This window comes from Bidens hawaiensis, unplaced genomic scaffold (genome assembly GCF_021521415.1).
Source record: "Bidens hawaiensis isolate Kalapana, Puna unplaced genomic scaffold, B.hawaiensis_p1.1 tig00020146_1, whole genome shotgun sequence".
In the NCBI taxonomy this organism is placed as follows: domain Eukaryota; kingdom Viridiplantae; phylum Streptophyta; class Magnoliopsida; order Asterales; family Asteraceae; genus Bidens; species Bidens hawaiensis.
The window spans coordinates 371,210-398,282 of record NW_027493068.1 but is presented as its reverse complement, the minus strand read 5'-3'; the positions used below and the strand labels follow the sequence as shown (position 1 = coordinate 398,282).

The following is a 27,073-nucleotide window of genomic DNA, read 5'->3' as shown; positions in this document are numbered from 1 at the left end:
TTAAGCATTTTAATGATCTTATAAACAAACGTGTCTGACTTAACATTTTCAGCAGTTGATATTGCATCAAGCTTACTTGTATCGTTTTGCTTTGCTTTTGTAGGATGTCACTCAAGCGGCAGAGCGCTCCTATGGTCTATTGTTACTTTCTCACTACTTGTTACCCTTTCGCAAGTGACTTTTCTATTTGCATGGGCCATTTGGTGCGGAAGATGTAGCTTAGAAGAACCTTTGTGGGCAGAGTTTATAGGATTCATGATGTGCGATTGAGTTTCATTTTCAGTTTCTTAAGTGCTATCGGCTTCAACTACTCTTGCTATATAATAAATGATTTTCTGCATGCTAATGAATTATTTTTCTGCAGAGTTGAAACATGGAGATCACCAACAGTAATTTATGTTTTGATCTTGCAACTGTTAGCAGCATTCACTGCTTTTACTGAACTCCATGAGATCAGATTAGGTCTGTTTACATGGGCAGCTTCATTTTTGAGGAGTTTTGCAGCAGCCATAGAGCTAATAGGTTGGTACAGAATATTAACTATTTCCTGCATATACTTAACACACCATTATCTCCTTTAAATTTGACACATAAGAACTGAATCTTGTAGTTCATATTGCATTATTTTTTGACATTGATTAAGCATATCTTTATGAATTTTAGAACATAAGTAAGTTTCCCTTTTACTATGGCATTGCACCTTGTTGCAATTTTATTTCTAATTTCCAAATATTTAGTCATAATCCAAACAGTTGGAGTTGAGCAAAATACATTCTTGATAACTTTTAGTATTATATTGTTTTGATTTATTATTACAGTAGTATTAAGTTATATTTTAATTTATTAGTTCAATTCCAAAACCATATTCATAATTTAATCACTACTGTGAATTTCATTACATTTCTTGCAAACCAGACGCCACAAATTTCATCAGATTCCTTCCAAAAGCATTTTGTGAGCCAAAAGGCCCCTTAATAACATTACTGACTGAAAATTTTCTGCTTGATTTGTTGTTATGGAAGGTTCACATTTGAAGGTTGTTTTGTTCTTGCTGTTGCCAGCTGTTCAGTTGGTTGTGGGTATCAGCAACACTTCTTGGATATCTTTACCATTTTTTGTTTCTAGCTGTGTGGGTCTTGTCGATTGGTCATTAACAAGCAACTTCCGTGGCCTTTTCAGGTGAGATTGTATATCACAATATTATCCTAGTATAATAATGTTGTTGATTCTTGCTGCATAAAGTATCATTATTCATTAATGATTTTTCTTGCATTTGTTTACATTGTCATGAAGGTGGTGGAGACCTCTTTGGTTTTATGCGGGCTTTAATATCTTCTTTCTCTATGCATATCAGCTTCCCACAGGATTACCTAAGTTATTTAGTGAATTTGGTGATTTCATTGGCTTATACAAAATTTCTTCAGTATGTGGTTGGGCCCGCATTTGTTCTGGTCTTTCACTGATCATATTTTTCTTTGGGGTACACCTTTTTCCGAGAACTTGTTGAACGCTTTCTTTAGTTTTCAATCAGGCAGGTTGGGTAATAGGTCAAATTAAGCCTGTAAATGAATCAAACGAGCACGGACCGAGCATGTTCGTGTTTGTTCGTTTAACTTTAACCGAACACGAACAGGATTTTCTTGTTCGTGTTTGTTCGTTAAGACAATGAATGTGTTTGTGTTTGTTTATGTTTGTTTGTTAACAGTATAGACAAATGGTTCATGCACGTCAACAACAAACGTAACTGAGCATAGATGAAGGAACATAACTGAGCTAAAACCAATCAAGCAAAAGTGAAAAATAATGTTGTGGACCTAAAAATTTATTGAAACTTAATTCAATTGTGATGTGCACAAAAAGTTTAAATGAAAATATTAGCGACGTAAACGAACGGACTTAAACAACTTAAACTAACGAACATAAATGAATGAACGCCAATGAGCGAACACGACATTTGTTTATGTGCATTCGTTTAACTAAATGAACAACACGTTTTGTTCATGTTTGTTTGTTTATTAAAAAAATGAAGTTCCCGCAGAACGGTTAGCTGAACGTTCGGTTCGTTTACAGGCCTAGATTAAATGGTAGTTCTATGGAGCGAATCATAATTGGCCGGGTTAACCCAAAACATTTTTTGCCCAAAGCTTTATGAACAGTTACCGTGTCAAACACGATAACAAGACAAGTGTTATTTCTATAATTACAAAGTTCTAAAATAAAATGACTTACTCGGTATAATGAATTAAAAATACACTTTGGGTGACTTTTATTTTCGGTTCGTTTCCTTTTAGGCTATTTCTTTATTTGAACCAGTAGAGATGAAACATATCCCCAATGGACCCATTCATTAGCAAATGGGTTAAAATTCCCACCTTTTGTTTTTTCCAGCATACAGGTCTTTATCTTATGGTGTATTTATACATAAACTTCCATGTAGATGACTGAAAGTTATAATACTTTGTTGTAACTAACTTTGCTACAGTTAATTATTAGTTTAGTATTTACGCAGTTATCTTTTGTCAAGCCTGATTTAGAGGAAATGAATTTCATAGTGTCCACGAGAGAAGACGACTTGACTGAACATCTTCTGCCATCAACGAATTCTTCCGTCATCCGTGAATCAAGGTAATCGATTTTAATTAATATTATTTTTATCATGGAAGTTATTATTTCAATGGTTAGATAGTTTTCTTTTGTTTTTTGTTTTTTTTTTTTTTGGTTAAATAGCTATTTAATTATGGATATACCTGGCAAACATGATAACTCTGGCAGCAAGCTAAAAAAATCTAAAAATAGTGCTTTTGTTGATTAAACCTTTTATTCTTTTATTTTCTGGTTCATTTTTATTATTACTATTGCCTTACTGGACTAGATACGGCTGGCATAGATTACTAACCAAATGATGGGATTAGTATCACTATATCTGCGCGCACTGTTAGTTTATTATGTTTAAACGCGCCAAGTAAAATGTTAGTCATGAAGAATTCCGAAAGTAGATATCATGAGGCATTTATGTATATAAAACCGTATAAAACTACGTGCAGTCAACTATGCAAAGTTCGAGCAAGCATCATTTGTCAGTTTTCATGAGGCGGTTTATTTCACTAATTTACTTATCTGTCCAATTTCAGTGCTATTTAAAAGGGAATGTAAACATGCCAATTAATTTGCTCACACATATTTGGTTCTGTAGATCTGGTGAAAGGGACACCAACGCTTTGTTAAGAGGTTCAATTTTCCAAGCGTTCAGCATCAACTTCTTCACCTATGGTGCCCCGGTACTTCTTTCATATATATATATATATATATATAAAGACAAGCGTTAGAATATGTTAATATCGAAATATTTTAATATATGCTGCCACTGGTTTTTGGCATGGCGGTTTCAAATTTTTAAAATTTTCATGAAACGGAACCAAGTCCTGTTTTATGCATGGGGAGTGTTTTAAGTAAATCATTATTAAGCGTGTGTGTTTGGGTGAGTTTTTAAATTTTGCTTATTTGATTTTTGAAAAGCAAAAAGTGTTTGGCAAAGCCCTCCAAAAGCTTCAAAATGGAGATTTTCAAAATTGCTTTTGCTTTCCAAAATCAAATAAGCAAGTCTTGTAACATATTTACAAGGGATGTTTGATAAGCAGTTAAGTTTTTCAGATGGTAATAGCAGGATAATGAGGCAATTTCTTGCGGTGGTATGTGTGTGTTAATATCTTAGATGAATGCTTATATGTTCTAGTTAGTCACATAAATCGCTCAAGTAGCCGCGATTTTCGTATTGGTACGTTTTGTACCCAATCGCAATTCGCAAGCGTGCTGGTCGCCGGCGAAATCGCGATCCAAATCGCCGGAACGTCGCTCCGATTGAACCCTAAATCGTGAACCAGAAATCACCAATCCGTCGCTCCGATTGAACCAAAAATCAGGACTGATGGAACGTCTCTCCGATTGGCCTCCTTCCAGATTTGGCCGGATTTATGGAAACAGTGGCCCTCCCAAATCTGAAACTGAAACATCTATGAAACCCTAAAACATAAAGCGTCGTTCCCTTTTCTTTTCACTCTTTTCTTCAAACAATATGTCATTTTTCACCCTCAACTTTCTATTTTTATAAAACTTAACCCTAAACTTTACTACACAAATACATATTTTTACAAGATAATCTTCATAAATTATTGATAAATATATGTGTATATATATACAATAGCCTGGAAATAGTTTTTAAGACATAATTTTATTTTTATAAGATATATAAATTTTATTAATTCCGCCTCAAACCGAACTACATGGTACACCGTACCAGTTCGTGCCGAAATGAACCTACCCCCTCTGTACCGAATACGTTACCTTAAGTGAACCGCGTACCCAAACCGCGTACCCGTACCGGAGCGTACCACGATTTATGTGACTATGGTTGTAACATATTTCAAATGATTGTTGCTTCCTTGAGCTAGATACCATATTTTAATTTCAGGTTAAACTGAGTACGCAAATTATGTATGCTCAGTTATGCTCGTTTATACTGTTAACGAACAACATGAACGAGCACATCCATTTTCTTAAAGGACAAACATGTTTGATTTTTTGTTTGGTTAAAGTTAAATGAACAAACACGAGCATAATCTTTCCATGTTTCATTTAAGGCCTAGCGAATTATCTTTAGATTTATTTTGAACTTTAAAGTGATGATATTATAACAGGTGTCCTTATTTGCTCTTTCTTTATGGAGCTTCTATTTTGCAAGTGTGTGCGCGTTTGGATTTCTTGGATACGTTGGCTACATTATATTTGCATTCCCATCTTTGTTTCATTTGCACCGGTTAAACGGGATGCTCCTAGTCTTTATTCTCTTGTGGGCTGTCAGTACATATACTTTCAATATAGCCTTTTCATATCTGAACGGCAAGCTTGCAAAGGTAATTTAATTCATTCAATTTAGGATGCATTTTATTGATAAAGGGCCAGAGGGGTGGGTTGCATGGGCTGCCATAGTCTCCTAATATAATTATTCATATGCATATGATGCCCTAAATTGTTTTGTTTAAAGGTAAACATATTATTATTAATATTTTAACAATATTATTGTTGTATTCATATTAAAACATTAGTTATTACATATTTGAAAAAATGTCCAATTTTTGTGTTTGCGGCACGAAAGCCTGAGCTACGCTGGCCCATTTTGACCCACACATTGTGACTTGAGACCATTTTGACCCATAGCCCAACTGCCCAACCCATATGACCCACTTAGGGATGTCATAAAACCAAATTAACTGGCCCGTAACTGAATTAACCGATGAAATCGAACCGATATAACCCAGCCTATTCAAAAGCCAATGGGTATTTCCATAACCAACGCAAGCCAAGTTTTGATATAAAATAATGTCAAATGGTAAACCGTAAATTATTCAAGTCCATATGTGCAATAACAATTTATTTAGTGGTTAAATTTAACACCCAAAGTTTCAGGCTCATTTACATATTTTGGCCATTTAGTTCCGCCAAAACTTTCAAGACCAAATCCAGTTCACGGTTAACCGGCCCATAATCAGATTGAACCAACATATAAAAACTGATTAACCATAGCTGACTTATCCGAATTCGATCGGTTATCATTCTCCAATTAACCGAAAGTTCATTGTGGTTATGGTTTTGGGCCAAAACCGACCCAAACTTATCCATGCACACCCCTGACCCACCTATTTTTCTACTAAGGTTTTCTGTTTCACTCCCTATTTTAGTTACCTTGTTTGAGAAATCTTACTCATTTTTATTATATATTTGATCTAAATTGCATAAGCAGGACACTGAGGTTTGGGAAATGGTGGGGTTGTGGCATTACTCGTTTCCTGGTTTCTTTATCCTTGCTCAGTTTGGTCTTGGAGTTTTGGTTGCACTTGTTAATCTTGTCAACAACTCTGTTTTCCTCTACATCTCTGATGAGGTCTCCAATGCATCCAATGTAGAGCATACTCCTAAAGGTGAGTAGATGCTTATTGATAGAAAACTTTACAAAATAGACAAAACAGTGTTTGGGGTCAACCCAGCATGTCCTATCTACGGTGTAAAGGAGCCGAGCCCGAGCTCGACTAGGTTCGAGCTCGGCTCGTTTCAAGCTCTATTTCTAAAGCTTGAGCTTGGTTCGGGATCGGATCGTTTATTATTTATTAATTAGTTTATATAATTAATAAATAGTTTATATACTGAGTACGATGATGATGATGATGAATTAGTTTATATAGTTTTTAGTTATTTATATATATATTTTAATTATAGTGATTATATATCACATAATATATGTTATTTAGTTATCTTTATTATAATTATAATATCATAATAATTAGTATATGAGCTCGATAAGTGAAGCTTGGGCTCAGCCTCGCTTACTAAACATGCTTAGTTTAGGCTTGAGCTTATTTAAGCTCCGCTTGATTTGAGCTTTTAGCGAGCCAATCTCGAGTAGCTCACGAGCAGTTTGACTAGTTTACACCTCTGGTTTGACCCGCCACTCTACTAATATTGACCTGTTACACATCCTACCCGACCTGCCACTCTACTAATAACATTTACACCAGTTTGGTTTTAAAGGAGGCGAGAGCATATCCTTGTTAAATGCGTCTACACCAAATTTATTTGAATTCCCATTGATGAACCAAATATTTGCATCAATTTTCACTAGATAGTTTATATTTACTTTTTATGTTATATATATCTAATATATATGTGGACTATGGGAATCTGGTATGATTACAGGATTACACTCGTCTTATAGTTTGTTTTAATTTCAGCCAAAGAAGAAACAAAAGTGCTGATTGTAGCAACAATCGCTTGGGTACTGAGAAAACTTAATCGTACTTTAATGCTGGTACAAATATTTCTCCTTGCAATGAAGCCTGGTTTTATTCATGCTGTATATAGTAAGTTTTTTTTTTTAATTATATCATGTAGGTTATATCTGATCTAATTATGGAACTAGCTTCTTAAGTGCTAATATTTATCTTATCTTCAGTGATATTCTTTTTTCTGTATTTGTTGAGCCACCGCATCAGCACGAGAGTGCAAGGGGCCTTACTTCTTCTGTGTGAGATTCATTTTGCAATCTTGTACACTCTTCGGATTAGTTTGGTCTCCGAAGCCTTGAAGAAAAGGGAGACTATAAGTTCTGAAATTTTATCTCAATTAGGTATTGTCTGCTTCTAATTATTAGATGATATTATTTTAGTATTGTTATTATTATATTAATATTCCTTTAGTTATGTTAACTTTGAGCCCACGTACAACAATAATTCTTCCAATCTACTTGTTGAGGTTTGATATGAATTGTTCACTGTGAAATGACCCAGTAATATTTCAAACTATCATATCCAATAACTTTCAGAACAGTTTAAATTATTTACCCTATTAATAGCACATAACTACAGACTTATGGGGTGTGTGGATTTGTTTTAAAATGATTGTTATGATTTCAAGTCATAAGACCTAGTTTTCATACAGTGACTATGACTAATCTTTTAACTAATTAACGTTACAATAATCAAATTTAGAGAAGCAGGAAGCTATAATAAAGTTGATTCTGAGATAATGTAGAATTAACTATTCTAATTCTTAACTGTCAAGATTATAATAATAGTTAAAATGATTTTATAAGTTATCTAGGGGTATTTTAGTCTTTGCACTATGTAGGTTTGTTAGCTTTATAGCATATATATATATATATACTATATATAATACATAACTCATGGGCAAATTAAGACACTTAGGATTTAAGGGATTTACAAATATTATAACACATGGTACAACATACCAAGCATAATCAAGAAGGACAATATAGTCTTTAAAGCATATAAATATCACGTGTAATTAAAATTGGTTAAAAATAGTTACAATTTTAATCCCTTAACTTTAATCATATTTTGTAAATATAAACAATTCTTACAACTTTAACCCTAATCTTTTATCTATATATTCTTTTTATTTTCACTTTTAACCCAACTTCCCCCCACTATTTTTAAACGGTCATAACTTTTTTATACGTTAATATTTTTTAAAAGACATTGCACCATAAAAACGAGCATTTTATTATCTTTAAATTGAGTATGATATTGCTATAGTTTTTTCAGTTAAAAAACAACATTTTACGTAGAGATATTTGTGGCCCGGTTTTGATGGTTTTTAAAATTAAACCGTGAGCTAGACCGTTACTAACGTTTTTGTCTTCGAAACAGAAAACCAACCCTTTGAAAATTGAAATTTGGCTGACCAAAAAGAAAAAAATCAACCGTGAAATCAAATCAGTTACCTGTTTGAACGGTTTCACGGTTTCAAACCAGATGATACTAGACCCCGTTTCCCGCTGCATCGCGCGGGCACCCGCCTAGTATATATATATATGAATTGTTTCCTATTCAAACTACTGAATACAATTTCATATTAACAAACCAATATGGGACATGTTTTCACAGGCTCTGGCACTTAGTTTTAAACGTAAAAGAAATCTATCTAGAATTTATAAGAGCTTTGTCACACTCCTCTTTCTTGTTTTATTCTGCATTTTGTTAATAAGAGCTTTATCCAAATTCATGCAGGTTTCGTTGAATGTGTTAGCACCCGGGATTTTGTGGAAATAGCTTTGCTTGCGTGTTTTTGTGCCATTCAGAAACATGGTCACAAACTTTTGTTTTCATTCTCAGCAATCGTGCAGCATGCACCTCGTCCTCCGGTTGGATTTAGCATTTTGAAAGCTGGTTTAAACAAATCAGTTTTATTATCTGTTTATGCCAATGAGAACACTGCAGACAACAATGGCAATCCTTCCCAAGGTATACATAGATGGAAATTCTATTTTATATTGCAATATATTCACCTGATCTTATACTTTTTATACTTATTATAGTAATTTACATAAATGGTCCCTGTGGTATACTTAGATTTTACTTTTGGTTCCTAAGTATGGAAAGTTCACTACAAGTCTAAACTTATGCATAAACGTAACACAAATGGCCCCTAACATGGATGAATGGTTAACCTTTTCTGTTAAGTGTTGTGAAATGAGTAAAAATATAAATAAAATTATCTAAACTAAATAATATAATAAATTGTGGGACCCACTGTCAGTTTAAGTAAATTATATTTTCTAGTTAGAGAGAACAAAATGGCGTGAAGAGATGGCGGTGGTTTCAGGCAATGAGAGTTGTGAGCTGTGTGTGTATGTATATATAATATATCTATATATATATACACACACACATATTTATGTTATATAACATGTAATATTTTTTTTTTGAATTTTACAAATTGCATACTTAGGTAAGAAATAGTAAAGTTTATTGCATTGAGGGTTTCAAGTGACTAGTACATTCCATTTTCTATTATTATATAACTTCACATAATTGTGTTTCTTGTTGTTACAGAGAGAAAAGTGGCATCATATCTCAGTGCAATAGGGCAGAAATTTCTCTCACTCTACAGATCATTTGGCACTTACATCGCGTTTATAACTATACTTATGACAATCTACATGAGTAGACCGAATTACGTGTCATTCGGGTACCTCTTTCTTCTTCTTTTCTGGATTACAGGTAGACAACTCATTGAAAAATCAAGCAAACGTCTATGGTTCCCACTAAAAACATATTCAATCACAATGTTCATTCTCATCTACATGTTAAGCATATTCAGAACTTTTGAGGAATGGATATCTACAAAAGTTGATATTCACACATACTTAGGCTACAATCCAGAATCAACCGTGTTCGAAAACGTTTCAGAATCGTTAGCAATAACAGTTGCAATGCAACTTTACAGCTATGAAAGGAGACAAAACAGGTTCCCTAATTTAGAAGACACAAACCGTATGCAATTTGGAGTTATTGGATTTATCAGACGCCTTTTAATATGGCATAGTCAAAAAATATTGTTTTTTGCTATGTTTTACGCATCAATATCTCCAATAAGTTTTTTTGGTCTACTATATCTTCTGGGCACCGTTTTCTGCTCGATTTTACCTAAAGCTTCACGGTTCCCGTCAAAATCATTTATGACTTACACCGGATTTGTTGCTACATCAGAATATCTGTTCCAGTTATGTGGGGGACAATTTGAAATGTTTCCTGGACAGAAGCATTCTAGTTCGTCTAATTTTCTAGGCTTAAAGGTGTATGAATATGGGGCTTGGGGTTTAGAAGCAGGGTTAAGGGCTAAAGTACTAGTGATTGCAGCATGTACTCTTCAATATAATGTGTTTCATTGGTTAGAAAAGATGCCTAGTTGGCTCTCGGGTGTTGGTCAATGGGAAGAACCGTGCGCATTGTTTTTCTCTCAAGAAGATGTATTACCGGTTGTAACGTCAAATGAAGATAATATTGGTTCACCTGCTAAGAAATTTGGATTGAAAATCAGCAGTTCATGGCCAGCAAACAACCAAGAATTGGAAGGTCAACGGGGTATGAAATTAGCACTTTCATCAATAACAAATCAATCAAATCTACACATTTTTTAATGTCTAGAGTTAGCAATATTTTTTGGGTTAACTTTACACAATAGTAATCAAGTTTTCCAAATGTTCCACTAAAGTCAACTAAAGTTTTTGTTCCTGTAAAGCCACTCAACTTTCATTTGATGTTCCAATTATATGTAATTCCTTTATAAATTTTAAAAAACTTTTAAAATGTAAGTGAGGCAAAATAAACATATATGAATATTGGTTACTCTACTTTTTTTTTTCTTTTTTTTTTTTCAATTTGACTTGATCTTAATTCTTAACACTTATAAAACTTAGTTATTATATGGTGATTTTTTTCTTTCACTGTTACCTCCAGCTTCAAGTTAATTGGAAAAAAATATCACTTATTAGTAACCAAGATTCATATATGTCTCATTTGCCTCGCTTAATTTTTAAAAATCTAAACATTTATAAAACAAGCTAAGAGTGGAACACCTAATGAAAGTGGAGTGACTTTAGGTGGACAGAAAAACTTTAAGTGACTTTACCAAAAAGGATAAAAAAAAAGATTTTAATTACTATAATAGATCACCAGCTAGAGCAAATTGCTATCTATGACAATTGCCCAAGTTATAAACACGATTTTCTTCACATGTGATAATATGGAGACACGGTTAAAAGTGCGGACGAGTAACCTAAATCTTTGTACTTCTAGGTTTAGAGAATTTGTCTTATGTAATATTTACTCTTTTTAAGTGTAGGCTCTATTTTTCCAAGTCCATATAAACCTGAAATATTTTTACACACTTATAAGCGTAACATATTTATTTATATGTGTTTGCATTGACCTTGGATATTTTACAAATGTGTGTTGTAGTGGAGGTAGCCAAGAATAGCAGCAGAAGATACATGCTTGGATATTTCTGGGGACAGGTTAATGAGAATCATAAATGGAAGAAGAAGAAAGTTCAAACATTAAGAAAAGAGAGGTTTGAAATGCAAAAGACTTCTTTAAAAATATATTTAAAGTTTTGGATGGAGAATATGTTCATACTTTTTGGTCTCGAGATTAACATGATTGCATTGCTACTTGCAAGCTTTGCTCTGCTCAATGCAGTATCATTGCTGTATATTGCGTCACTTGCTGCTTGTGTTCTTCTAAACCGACAGCTAGTACAAAGATCATGGTCATTATTTGTTGTATTGTTTGCTAGCGTTCTTTTACTAGAATACTTTTCTATATGGAAGACTGAAGGGAGTTTAAATGGACTTACTCCAAGTGATACTTCTTTGCATTGCCATGATTGCTGGCGGATTTCAGAATTTCATTTCAACTACTGCCGAAGCTGTTGGTTAGGTACTGTCTTTTTGATACCTTTAAGTAGTGTTTGGTCTAAATCATGTGGCGCTCTGATGCCTTTTGATCCAAAAAGCCAATGCGCAATGTGCGAAGCACGTGCATCGCGTTTGTTATAAAAAAAACTAGAAAGTTGTTTATAGATAATATTTCAACTTTTAAACACTAAAATATAATTCTATTGCATTATGCTCTATCAATAAGCAATAGTTTAATGAAAAAACAAAGTAAAATCTTTTTAACATTTTATGATATTTGGGCATTATCCGTGCATTTTTATATGAAAACTTATTCATTTTCTAAACAACTCCATTATTTACAAACTTACCTCTTTTTTGTAGGACTTACTGTCGATGATCCGAGAGTTCTGATCAGTTACTTTGTAGTCTTCATGTTTTCATGTTTCAAGTTTCGAGCCGATCAGTTTTGCAGTTTCTCAGGATCACACACATACCGCCAAATGATATCTAGACGCAAAAACTCGTTTGTTTGGCGAGATCTTTCCCTTGAAACCAAAACCATTTGGACTCTTCTTGACTACTTAAGACTATATTGTTACTGTCATCTGTTGGATCTCGTGCTTGCTCTAATATTAATCACGGGAACTCTCGAATACGACATTTTACACCTCGGATATCTTGCTTTTGCCCTAAGTCTTTTCAGATTGAGACTCACAATACTAAAGAAAAAGAACAAAATCTTTAAGTGGTTGCGGATTTACAACTTTGCGGTTATTGTTCTCTCTCTTGCATATCAATCACCATTCGTGGGTGTGTTTAACGATGGGAAATGTGAAACGATTGATTATGTGTATGAGGTTATTGGATTTTATAAATATGATTATGGGTTTCGGATCACCTCAAGGTCTGCTTTGGTTGAGATTGTCATCTTTATTCTTGTATCATTACAATCATACATGTTTTCTTCCCCCGAGCTTAATTATGTGTTCCAATATCTTGAAGCCGAACAAATCGGTGCTATTGTTCATGAACAAGAGAAAAAAGCAGCTTGGAAAACCGAACAGTTACAACATATCTGTGAAGACGAAGAGAAAAAACGCCAACGGAATATGCAAGTTGAGAAAATGAAGTCTGAAATGCTTAATTTACAAATTCAACTTCACACGTGTTCTGGTCATGATCATGCACATGGATATGGTTGTGATGTTTCGCCTCATGGTGAAGGCTTAAGAAGAAGGCGCGCTATTTCTCTAAATACTGATCCTGCCCCTCAAAAAGAAGATTTGGTTCAGAAACAAGATTCGGATAATAATATGGATTTGGTATTACCTTATGAATTTCATGGAACTGAAAGCTTACGCGCATTTGATTCTCCCCGAGAAAACTTGAATCCTGTTGAAGTAACCGAATTTGAAGAAAAAAGCCATATGAAAGAAAGTACTTTAATTTCTGCTGTACAGTTGATAGGTGATGGTGTCTCTCAAGTACAATCGATCGGAAACCGGGCAGTTTCCAACCTAGCAAATTACCTAAATATCCCTCAAGAGTTAGATTTAGACTCAGATTTAGACGAACACGAGCCTACTTCATTTGCAGCAAATTATAGACATAGTGAGATGGGAAGTCAAAGCGGAAGTCAAATTCACATGGCATCGAATCGTTCATCTTCTCTGCAATCTGAAAGTAGAACTGGCGCTGACTCAGCAAGTTGTGGGATAATCTTCCAACATATATGGAACCAGATGCAATCAAACAACGATGTTGTCTGCTACTGTTGTTTTCTTCTTGTCTTTCTATGGAACTTTAGCCTGCTTTCTATGGTGTATCTTGCAGCTCTCTACTTATATGCTCTTTGTGTTAACACGGGCCCAAGTTATATCTTTTGGGTTCTGATGCTGATCTATACAGAGTTTTATATTTTAATCCAGTATGCATATCAAATCATTATTCAACATTGTGGTATCACTATTGAATCGGTCTCTCTTCCAGAATGGGGGTTTCCTACAAAAAGAATAACCTCTTCGTTTGTAGTTAGTTTATTACCACTTTTTCTAGTTTACCTATTTACCCTCATTCAGAGCTCCATAACCGCTAAAGACAGCGAATGGATTTTCTCAACCTCCACTATCAGGGGCAAAGTCGTCAATACGACAGAGATTCTTATGAGTTCAAGTTGGCGTGAAACTACACAAAAAATGCTTCACCTTGCAAAAAATATTTGTAAATCGATAATCGGAAACTGTGTTAGATACTGGAACTCACTAACACAAGCAGCAGAAGCCCCCCCTTATTTTATTCAGTTATCATTAGATGTTCATTCATGGCCCGAATACGGGATTCAACCAGTAAGAATTGAATCTGGAGTAAACGAACTGCTTAGATTCGTTCATAATTCAAGATGTAAAGAATCAGATCCTGCAGCGTGTCCTTGTGCGAGTAGTGTTCAAGTTCGCAGCATTGAAAAGAGTAAAGATAGTCCAAATGTGGCATTAGCGGTTGTTGAAGTTACATATGCATCCTTAAAGGATGAATGTATTTTAGCAGAAAGGTACAAGTCTTTGACTCCTGCCGCTGATGTGGCAAAAGAGATAACAGAAGCTCAAGAGTTGGGTCTTCCTAATCAAATAGATTTTCCTTACTCTATTATCTCGGTAATCGGGGGAGGGAAACGTGAAATTGATTTATATGCGTATATATTTGGTGCTGATTTGGCGGTTTTCTTTTTGGTCGCCATCTTCTATCAATCTGTTATAAAGAACAAAAATGATTTTCTAGATGTTTATCAGCTAGAAGATCAGTTTCCAAAGGAGTTTGTGTTCATCTTGATGGTAAGTTTTGTTTCACATTCCATTATTAACTTTCTGAGGTACCAATTTCAACCTTTTTATATGTAAATGGGTCATAAGTCATCTTATTTAAAAGATTTTAATCGTTTTCTTAACTTACTTTCAACACCCCCCCCCCCCCAAAAAAAAACCCCCAACACACACACACATTTTAGTCTTGTGCTTTGTTGTACATTTGAGTAACAAAAAGATAGTTTTTGTCTCGTTTGGATCATTATAGGTTATTTAATCATCGGCCAAATGTTAGACCAAGTCCACATAATGACCCTTACGGGGCAAAAACCATCTGTTAATTACCTGAATGTTAAAAGAAGTGCAATGACTAATATATGATAAAGATGCAAAGTGCATTGGTGTTTTATGCAGAAAACTCTAATTTTAATAGCACCCAGTTATCAATCACTTTTAATACATTAGTTATAAGGAAAACACGATAAAAAACCGACTTACTTTATGTTTTTTTCTCGCAGAAGTCCCTCAACAATTTGCTGCACATTAAAATTTCTCTACATGTTAAGTTTCATCACAGTTGTGAATTTTTTTCTTAAAGCACCTTGAAACCGGTTTATCCAAATTGTTTTAATAAACAACTAGGAAACAACCGGATACATCGGTTTCAAGTTGTTTTTTTTCCTTAAATCACAGTTTTGTTTAAATTTAACATGTATAAGGACTTTAATGTGCAAAATGTTAAAGGACTTTTCGGAGAAAAAGAAAAGAAAGCATTTTTTTTTTGGTATTTACCCTTAGTTATTTACAAACTTCAATAACAAACAACAAATGTGATGGTGGCAGGCCCCACCCGTTTTGGACCATTATTCAACCATCCCTACCTGCCCATTTCGTGACCTCTACTAAGTATAATCTTTTTTCGCAGGCTATCTTCTTCTTGATTGTGCTTGATCGTGTTCTATACTTATGTTCATTTGCCACCGGGAAAGTAATATTTTTCATTTTTAATTTAGTAATTTTCACATACTTTGTCACCCAATATGCTTGGAGCATGGACCCTTCACAGCACAATGCTGCAGGTTTAGCACTCCGTGCTATATATGTTACTAAAGCAATGTCTCTGGCTCTTCAAGCAATACAAATAAGATCAGGGATCCCACATAAAAGCAGTCTGTATAGGCAGTTTCTTACTAGCAGTATTTCTAGAGTAAATTATTTGGGTTACCGACTATATCGCGCACTACCGTTTCTATACGAGTTAAGATGTGTTCTTGATTGGTCGTGCACCACCACGTCTTTAACCATGTATGACTGGCTAAAGGTTAGTATTCCCACATCTCTACACATTCCTATATCATAAATAGTAATATACTTTTGATGGCCATCCATTGTATATAGGCGTGCCAATGAATAGAGTGTTCAGTGAACAGCTCATGAACAAAGTTTTGTTAATTTAGTTGACAGAAAGAACCTTAGCACATGTCTCGTTTGCTAATTTATGTTCATGAACGTTCATTTACATTTTTGGGCCATTACAACTTAGTCTAGTTTTAATAACCTTTGAGCCCCAAATCATTGTTCTTCATGTTGCTTTTGACTGGTTTTAGCTCAGTTTTGTTCGTTCATCTATGTTCATTTATTTCGTTCGTGAACCGTTTGTTTATACTTTTAGTGAACGAACATGAGCATATTCATTTTCTTAATGAACGAATACGAACAAGAAACCCTGTTTGTTTAGTTGACCATCTTCAACTGTTTGTTCGGTTAAGGTTAAGCGGTTCGTTCAGTTCGTTTACAAGCTAAATTGTATAGCTTTTTTCTATCCATTTTGGTAATCAAGTTTTTTGGTAGGCCTACTTTGGTAATTGAAATACTTTTTGTCCATGCAAGTTCTTTCTTGCCCGGATCGAGTTATTACGTAAGTTTTTATGTTCATATATGGTTATTGTTTTTTACGCTGTAGTTACCCATGTGGACTCACTAAAAACTTATGAGTACCGAAACAGGTCGAAAAAATTATAAATACTAAGTGGGCCACCAGTTTAAGTATATTTCTATTTTTTGGCATTTATCCTTTTGGAAATAAACTTAATCATGTTTAGTGGATTTCAAAGTCTATAGCTTAAAATTACACATGTATCTACTATTATCCAAAGAAACTTTAACCATTTCAAAGATTTCAGTTTCTTCATTACATGTTGAATGATGCTCTTATGTTGCATGTTGTGTATATAAACTGATATCTATAATTTTGGTCTTATAGTTGGAAGACATAAATGCAAGTTTGTACCTTGTGAAATCTGATGCCGTCTTAAATAGGGCTGGTCATAGACAAGGTCAGAAGCAGAAGAAAGTTATCAAATTTTGCAATGGATTATGCTTATTCTTTATATTAATCTGTGTCATCTGGGCCCCAATGCTTGTAAGATATTTCTTTATTTCTCCCCCTTGAGTCTTTACATCTCATCTCAGTCAAATTAAAAAATTAGTTAAAAGAAGTATGAATCGAATGAGTTGAAAGTCACCCTAAATCTGTTATAATGCTTACAACCCCCAACTTGTTTTGTGTAAAGATTTGGATTATTATTTTATATTGTTTTTGTAATCATTATTTGATTGTGGGGGACTCACCTCAATTTATAGAAAAAACTAGGACTCATTAAGGAAACTAGATAAGGTTTTGTTTTTTATATTATAATTAAAGAATTTGCACAATTAGTCTAGTATTTTGTTGTTTTTTTTTATGTTTTGAACTTAGAGGGCATTTTTGTCATTTTACCCAAATCTAATAGAAAACTTAACAGAAGTTAGTCTTAGACCCCAGACTCGTTACAAAACTGAAACCACAAATCCCAAACTTGTTACTTATAAACCTATTACTCAAAGGTGTTACTTGGGCAAAACCACATGGACAATTATGTAGTTAACTCTTTTTTATAATATAAACCTGTAATGTAATATTAATAAAAGTTTTCTAATTGGTGCAAACTTGTGGTTTTTTCTTTGCAGATGTATAGTAGTGGTAACCCAACTAACATAGCAAACCCTATAAACGATGCCAGTGTTCAGTTTCACATAAAGACAACCGGTGGACGGTTAATGTTATACGAGACAACACTATGTGCAATCAAACCATGGAATGTGTTAAAGTCTTACACCAATCTTGACCCTCATAATTATCTTGATTCCTATAATGTTGATGATATTCAAATGATATGCTGTCACGCCGATGCGATTAGTAGGTGGATTGTTCCAGATGCCATTCAGACTAGATTTGTTGAGTCTCTTGATATGCAAATGGATATGAAGTTTTCTTGGGTGCTCACACGTGACAGACCTAAGAATAAAGAACTTGTGAAATATGAACAAAATATTCAACGGTCGGATCTTCCTGATCCGTCTGAACTTGAGAAAGTATTTAATGGTTCCAGTAATAGCTTTAGGACAAACAACACTTATCCTAGATATTTTCGGGTCACCGGTTCTGGGGATGTCAGACTCTTTGACCAAAAGGTATACGATTCTTCTGTATTGACTCTCTCTCTCTTACACACACAGACACATCGCCATTGTTGAGTAACGGGCTTGTGGTGAATGAGTTTTTGATGAACTATTGGCAAAGGCGGAAAAATGGGCAGGTTAAGTAACTAGGCCTGCAAACGAACACGAACGCTAGATGTTCATATTCATTCATTTAACTTTAACCGAACACAAACACCGACACAATTCACACGAACAGTCATATGAACAAATTTTTTTGTTCATGTTCATTCGTTAAGAAAATGAATATGTTTGTGGTTGTTCGTTAAAATCTAAAAAACAGTTCAGAAATGTTAACGAACAGTTCAAGAACGTAAACAAACACAAGCAAACATAAAATTATATATTTGAAATTTTCTATTAATAGTTAACGAATATAAACGAACGGGCATAAACAAATGTAAATAAGCGAAAATAAATAAACGAAATCTGTGTTCGTTCTCGTTTGTTTTTTTAAATGAACAATTTTTTTCGTTCATGTTCATTCGTTTATTTATTTAATAAACGAACTTCCCGCCGAATGGCTCACTAAATGTTAGGTTCGTTTACAGGCCTATGAGTAACAAGTTAGTCATAGCGGCATTGGGTCAAAGAGGGTAAATTATGGTTTGATTTGAATGAGGTCGGATTGGGTTGACCTGTTTTTTCTCCAAATTTTATCTAAATAAAAAATGATTTTGGGGGTTTATCCCTTAAAGTGGCAAACTAGGTGGTGTAACGTTTAAAATCGAGTTTGGCTCAAAGTGTATAAATAATTTAGGTGTCAATGTTATTACAAAAGTTATTATTATATTCATAAACTAATGTTTTGACTTTTGAATAAATGATTTATGAATGTTACTATGTTACAGGAAGGTGGTGTGGACGCAAAGCTTCTTTTAAACCATGATGATAATTCAACATGGTGGTCCTTTTATGATATTAGTTGGTTGGATTCAATAGTATGTGGAGATTTGTCGGGCCCACGGGCCATCGTTGTTTCCGAGGAAACGCCACGTAAGAATTATTTCATCATATAAATCCTTCTAAATTTTATAAGGATCACACTAATCCATTCAGAATAGTAAAAATATCATATCTATACATTGTTGGGTAGGGGTGTGCATGAGCGGGTTTTGGGCTCGAACCAAACCAAAACGAGTGTTTTCATGTTTTCAGTGTTTTTTTGGTTTTACCATTTGGGCTTGAAACTTTTTGGCCTAAAACTTTGGGCTAAATCTTTTTTCTAGTTAATGATTAACTGATAACAATACATTTGGGCTAAAATATTTTGGTTTAATTGTTGTAAAATATTTAAATTCGAAAAAAAAAATTAAAATCCATAATTCTAGTTCGGTTTGGTTTTTTCGGTTTTCGGTTTCATGTGTTATGAAGAGAACATTATGCGTTAAGGGGATTCACAGTACTAATGTTATTTTCCTGTTTGTTTATTTAATAAATCTAACTCGTGTTAGTAAATGTTTTTATTTTATTTTCTAAAAAATGAGTAGATATGATGCATTTAGTGCTTTGAAAGGGCAAATATGATACTATGAATTTAAAAGGATATATATGACATTATTCTTAGCCGACATAGTATATTAAATATATAGATGGTATTTATCTTATGTTGTAATTGTATGGTGATTATGTTTCCTAATTATAGGTAGGTTGTGATTGTATTCTCTCCCTATATGAAGGGATTATTATTATTATCAATCAAGATCATCGATCATTTACCATAATACTATTTACCATAATACTTTTATGGTCTCTGAATACCCTCTCTTTTCTTTTCTTCTTCCAAAAACCATAATCGGCTGCCATGACAAAAACAGATGCGCCAAGCTCTTCCAACTCAAACCCGAACCCTTCTCTACACCCGGCATATTCAGTAAACAATATTCAATCCAAAATCCGAACCCTTGATGGCACTACGGTGATCTACTCAGCCTGGATCAAATTATTCAAGTTCCATGCGACCGCTTACAGGGTGCTCAATCATCTCGATGATACCCCTCCTCCGGCTGACACCGATCCTACATACCCAGCCTGGAAAGAGTTGGACGCGCTGGTCTCGCAATGGATTTACAGCTGCGTATCAGATGATTTATTACAGCGCATCTTGGACACCGATGCTTCGGCTCGACAAACATGGCTGAAACTACAAAAGATTTTTCTTAGTAATAAGCGCGCCAAAGCTGCTGCGCTCGAAACTCAGTTTGTTAATCTCACGCTTTTCGCCTGCAGCTCCGTTGATGATTATTGTAAACAACTCAAAGATCTTGCCAATCAGCTCGCTGATGTGGACCAACAAATAACCGAAGAGCGTCTTGTATTACAACTTGTTCGTAGGCCTATCTAAGGAATTCGACACAACCGCTTCATTGATCAACTCTCAAGCAGGCGATTGGGACACGGCCATCTCAATGCTGAATGATGAAGTCATTTGACAGGCAGCACGGCAACAGCAGTCTTCCACGATACTCATAACCTCTGCTGCGCCTCAAAATCAACACCCGGTTGATACCCAAAATCCATATCAACAGCCCCGAGACAACAACACCCCGCACCCACAATCTAGCACTCCGTACCGTGGTCGTGGTCGAGGACGCAGCAATCAACCTTCTTGTGGCAAAGGTTCACGCGGGAGAGGCTACAGAGGTAACTATGCTAATTAGGCTTTTCAAAACTTTACGGGCCAACAAAATTACCCACAGTGGACTTGGTGGAATACCCCGCCCTGCCCATACCCGACCCAGCCCAACTGGCGGCCCAATACACCTCAGCAGCCACCCTCAGCCAACTTCACGGGTTACCCGTATCCTGCCACCTACGGCCCACAAATGGCAGCCCCTCCTGGTTTCAATGCGTTATGTCCATCCGACTTAAGTGCTGCCATGAACAACATTAATCTCGGCTACACGGACCCGACTCCACATATGGATACAGGTGCTGAGCGTCACGTCACTGACAACCAAGGTATGATTCATCGCCCTGACTTATTTACTGTTAACACTAAACTTTTAGTCGGCAAGTGACAATAGTTACTGATTGAGGGCTCTGGCATTGGTTACCTACCAATACTCAACCGTACATATATTCTACCTGACCTACTTTATAGCCCACATATTATCAAAAATTTATTGTCCGTCCACCGGTTTACCCGTGATAACAATGTTTCAATTGAATTTGATCCTTTTGGTTTTTCCTTGAAGGATCTCAAAACGGGGACGGCTCCTTTCCCGCCACAATAGTACGGGCGATCTTTATCCAGTCACTCCTCCAGCATTACCACCACAAGCTTGCTCCATCACCGCTGCTTCTTTACCTTGGCATGCCATCTTGGCCACCCTGGCAAACAAGTTTTTGATATTTTGTCTAGAAATTTTAATTTACCATGTAATTTGAACAAGCTTTCTACCTTTTGCAATTCTTGTCATTTAGCCAATAGTAAACGTTTACCTTTTTATGAATCTAATTCATTTACGTTTGCTCCCTTTGATATCATACATTGTGATTTGTGGACATCTCCCATTACAAGTAAAACAGGTTTTAAATATTACATGGTACTAATAGACAATTTTTCAAATTTCGTGTGGGTTTACCCTTTAAAATATAAATCTGAAACCTTCACTACATTTACCAAATTTCACCGCCTCATAGCCACCCAGTTCAACCGATACATCAAAACCTTTCAGGGGGGGGGGGAGTTCGATAACCATGCCTTCAAAGACTTTGCTCACCAACATGGCCTCCTCTTCTGTTTTTCATGTCCTCAAACCTCTTCCCAAAACGGTCGAGCGGAACGAATGATTCGTCGACTTAAATGACATTATACGCTCCTTACTCATTCATGCCCATCTCCCACCACTATTTTGGGTAGAAGCCCTTCACACCGCCGCCTATTTACACAATATACTTCCTACTAAACGTTTAAATTTTTACACTCCCACATTTGCCTTGTACCTTCGCCACCCTACATAGTGTTTGGATGTGCATGTTACCCTAACACATCAGCCACCCAATCACATAAACTACACCCCCGGGCCGTGCGGTGTATGTACCCACCTGATTTCCGTGGGTATAGGTGCTTTGACCCTACCACTGGAAAGGTCTCCATCTCCCGTCATGTCACATTTGACGAGCACACCTTCCCATACACCATCCCTGCACCGACATCCCGCTACTCATTCCTTGATGATTCCATACCCCCCGGGTTCACCTTTAGCCCATGTAAGGCCCCGTTCCCGGTAAGCCTACTTTGGTGTTGGATTTACTCCTAAACACAGTTCTAAAATCATAGTTAATTTAAAACTTCAAACATCACATTACAAACATTCATTTTTGTCTTAACATACAAATTGTCTTTTCATAGCATAACATAGAATAGTCATGACACTTCTTCATAGATGCCAGTCTCTTTAGCTCGTGCCATGTGTCCCTCCTCAAGCCTGCTGCCTCAACCTATCTGCCTGCGTGCATACTAAAAGTCAGCTATGCTGAGTGAGTTCTAGTTAATCAATTTAACATACAATACATTCCTATCCTTACTCATACGCGTCCGAAGATACGTATTCATACCTTACTTTGCTATTACTTCTTTCACACATACTTTATATACATGCATACGTACTTACATACTTTCTTTCATAAAACCCTATGGTATACCATAAGCTATTCTATCTTAAACATCTCAGATATTATAAGGGTCTGGTCCCTATCATCTCAGATATTATAAGGGTCTGGTCCCTATCATAAGCGCATACTTTACTTGTCTTATGTATATAACATTTACATACACATTCATTCACATAACCATCATATAGTAATAACATTCAATGCACGCTCATACGCGTATCATATACCTATCACTTAAGCATTTTAACTGCCACATAGGAGTATGCACACAGCCCCGAAAACATAACCAGGAAATGGGGCTAGAACTCACCTGGAGTCGGTTTCTCTCGCCGTTAATGGTAATGCCCTTCCTTAGTTGTGCACGGCTAACTGTACAATACATTACGCGTGTCAATTATCCATTACTACTACTTCCTACATCTAAGTTAATGAAACTCTCAACTAACGAGGGTCCGGGGGCAGCGCCCCTGGCTGGGGTTGAGCTGCCAGGTCAGCTTGAAAATTGCCCACCTCAACCTGCCCACCCGCTCGTTTACACTCCACCTCCCCATTCCGATGTACGTACACTCGTCGTCCTAAACCACCAAAACCACCTTCCACAATCCTAACACATCCACGGCAGCCACAACCTCACATCAGCCCCCACCTCCGCCGTCACATGCACCACCAGCCGTACCCCTCCAACCCACAAACACACACCCCATGACCACCCGATCCAAAACCCACCGTACCTTTGTGACCAAAACGATCTCCCCGATCCCAACCTCTTATGCCAAAGCCTTTGCCAACCCAAATTGGATGTCCATGCAGGCTGAGTTTAGCACTTTACAGTTAAATGAGACATGGGAACTTGTCCCCAGACCGGCCGATCGGCCAGTCATCCGGTGCATGTGGATTTTCGCCACAAATTTAAATCTGACGGGTCACTTGAGCGTTACAAAGCTCGACTAGTGGCTAATGGTAAGTCACAAACTGTGGGACTTGACTGTGATGATACATTCAGCCCGGTGGTAAAACCGGCTACAATACGCACCGTTCTCTCCATTGCTGTCTCTCGTTTTTGGCCAATTCATCAGTTAGATGTCAAGAACGCTTTTTTGCATGGCACGTTAAGTGAGACTGTATTTATGCATCAACCACCTGGGTTTGTGGACCGGCGTTATCCCAAATTTGTCTGCAGGTTGAAGAAGTCTCTTTATGGCCTTAAGCAGGCGCCTCGTGCATGGTACACCCGATTTGCCACATTTTTATTATCGCAAGGTTTTAGAAGCAGCATTTGTGACAATTCTTTGTTCACTTTTTCACGAGGTTCTCAAACAACTTATCTTCTTTTATATGTTGATGATATTGTGTTAACCGCTTCGACCAATGACCTCTTACAGGAAGTCATTCGTATGCTCTCACGAGAGTTCTCCATGACCGATTTGGGTCAGTTGCATCATTTTTTGGGCATCAAGGTAACAAAACAATCCGACGGGTTATTCTTGGATCAATCGCAATATGTAAAGGACATTCTCTCCCGTGCATCTATGTCCTCTTGCAAACCATGCACCACCCCTGTTGACTTATCATCAAAACTTAGTGCTTCGAATGGTCTCCTATTTACTTTATATCGAAGCCTTGCAGGTGCTTTACAATATTTGACATTTACTCGTCCCGACATTTCTTATGCCGTCCAGCAGGTTTGCTTGTTTATGCACGCACCTCGTGATCCACATTTTGCATTTTTAAAGCGCATCTTAAGGTATTTACAAGGCACTATCGACTATGGCATTTGGCTTCGCAAATCTACTACCAATTCTTTGGTTGCTTATTCAGATGCTGATTGGGGAGGTTGCCAAGACTCCCGTCGTTCTACTAGTGGATATTGTGTTTTTCTTGGGGATAATTTAATCTCATGGTCCTCCAAGCGTTCTAGTGCTGAGGCAGAATATAGGGGCGTCGCTAATGCGGTTACGGAGGCTACTTGGTTACGCAACTTATTGCTGGAATTATATCTCCCACTAAGTCGAGCTACAGTAGTCTATTGCGACAACGTTTCAGCTATATACATGTCAGATAACCCGGTCCAACATCAACGAACGAAACACATAGAAATTGACATTCATTTTGTTCGTGAAAAAGTTCGTGTTGGGGATATTCGCGTTCTACATGTCCCTTCACCTTTGCAATATGCGGATATTTTTACCAAGGGATTGTGCTGTCAATTGTTTCAGTCTTTTCGTTCCAGCTTGAACGTCTGTCCTACGCCTGCTCAAACTGCGGGGGAGTCTTAGCCGACATACTGTATTAAATATATAGATAGTATTTATCTTATGTTGTAATTGTATGGTGATTATGTTTCTTAATTATAGGTAGGTTGTGATTGTATTCTCTCCCTATATAAAGGGATTATTATTATCAATCAAGATCATTGATCATTCACCATAATACTATTCACCATAATACTTTTAATTATGAACTTGTCAAAGGGTATAAACGGAATTAATCCATATACAAAATTTTGAAATTTTGATGATGTTTTATTTTTCTTTTTCAAATTAAGAGGGTCTTCTTGGTGAGACACTTAGCAAATCAAGTATATGGGGTCTCTACATTACCTTTGTGTTAGCAGTCGGGCGGTTCATAAGGCTTCAATGCTCTGACTTGAGGATGAGAATTCCATATGAAAACCTTCCGGCTTGTGACAGGTACCATTTGTTACCAACTAATTAATAAATGAGTTCATAATAATTAATGTATTGTATTTGTTTTTCTTATTTGTATGGTCTTAAAACTTGTGTTTTGTGCCTAGGTTAATTGCCATATGTGAGGATATATATGCTGCTAGAGCCGAAGGGGAGCTGGTAGTCGAGGAGGTTTTGTATTGGACGTTGGTGAAAATATACAGGTCACCACACATGCTGCTCGAGTACACCAACGCGGACTAGCCTTGTAATAATATTTAAGGCAAGTTTTTTCTAGCAGGGCCTCGTTTAATATGGGAGAGCTTGGGCTCAGCTCGTTTGCTATTTAATTATTTTATATATACTTATAACTATAAATAAATATATAGCGAGAGAAGGGATCATTAGCAAACGTAAAAGATATGAGAAAATCACATTTAAATACAAAAATAAAATAACTACATGTAGTTAGCGGCTTACATATATGTAGCTCGTAAGCTGCATATGTATCTTGTATGAGATACATATATGTAGCTTCATGAGCTACCTAAGCTTTTCTTAATTATTTTTTACAATACTAACCTTATAATTAAAAGAAATGAAAACAAGTATATAAAAAATTATTAATTGGTAGTAGTTTTCTCGTAACTTTTTTGTGGTTTCTCATGAACCCTCTCGTATAGGATGAGATTCATTACATAACACTAAATTACTATGAGAAGAAAAAGAAGAAACCTAAATTGTTTATCTTTTATATCAATGGTTATAATTTTTTAAAACTTTTACATCTTACATACAAATGTTATATTATATACATATGAAACCATTAAACTATGTTTTTCTTTTTATATTTTCAATTTAAAACGTTTGCCTACACGTGTAGGTATGTGTTGAAAAAGTTTACTTACACATGATACTCATAACCTACACAGTGTTGGTTCAATAAACAAACAAGTTTTGTTTATGTATTTTTATATTCCTAAAATAGATGAATAAAATTTCATTTTAGCCGTTTTTTGTATTTTAAAATTTTCTAAAATTGAAAAAACGAATAATATATTTGTTATGAATTTATGTATTTGTTATATTAAATAAATTTTAATATATTTGTATAAATAATAGGCTTGTGTGGCTATTCAAACTCAATATATAAAGCTTGGGCTCAAGTTCATTTATTAAATAAATGAGCTTCAATTTAGGGTTTAGGCTCGAATAAATTTAGATTTTAAATAAGTCTGTCTCAAGTAGCCCGCAAGCTGCCCGGCTTGTTTACACTTGTAGTATATATATCATTTACTTCTTTCTTACTTTTTATTGAAATGACTTATCTACCCTTTCTTGATAGCTTTTGCAACTTGAGAAAAGGTGATAAGAGACCAGAGCGCCAACGCGCAAAGTGGAGTAGCATTACAACGAGTACAAGGTGGTCTTACATACCCTAAACATGACTTGGGCTATGATGAAACACAAGTGATGCCTTTATTGTCTGTAAATTAGTATTTTGATCCTTGTGTATAATCTCAAAGATCAATAGGGATACGAATGAGTCAAGTTGTTAACGATCAAGTTAGATCAAGTTAAAATGTATCGATGATGAGTACACCAATATATGAGTTTGGAAGCCTATAAAGAGTCTAAGTTCTTGAGTCAACTCGAATGTGTCAAGCTTTATGACTTGATATATATGTACTCACGGC

At 35.7% G+C, this 27,073-nt stretch overlaps 1 protein-coding gene across 1 annotated transcript; it reads left to right on the top strand.

The window, feature by feature from the left end:
* Window positions 1–831: 831 nt before the first annotated feature.
* LOC143559968 (piezo-type mechanosensitive ion channel homolog) lies at window positions 832–25,650 on the top strand. The gene is made up of 19 exons (XM_077048381.1): window positions 832–1,179; window positions 1,294–1,480; window positions 2,510–2,625; window positions 3,194–3,278; window positions 4,695–4,910; window positions 5,867–5,975; window positions 6,783–6,911; window positions 7,004–7,177; window positions 8,580–8,813; window positions 9,405–10,436; window positions 11,322–11,792; window positions 12,134–14,580; window positions 15,476–15,871; window positions 16,814–16,972; window positions 17,560–18,063; window positions 18,942–19,086; window positions 22,498–22,500; window positions 25,256–25,400; window positions 25,505–25,650. The coding sequence occupies exons 1-19, from the start codon at window positions 1,016–1,018 to the stop codon at window positions 25,638–25,640; spliced, it is 6,852 nt and encodes a 2,283-aa protein (XP_076904496.1). The 5' UTR covers window positions 832–1,015; the 3' UTR covers window positions 25,641–25,650.
* The last annotated feature ends 1,423 nt before the right edge of the window (window positions 25,651–27,073 follow it).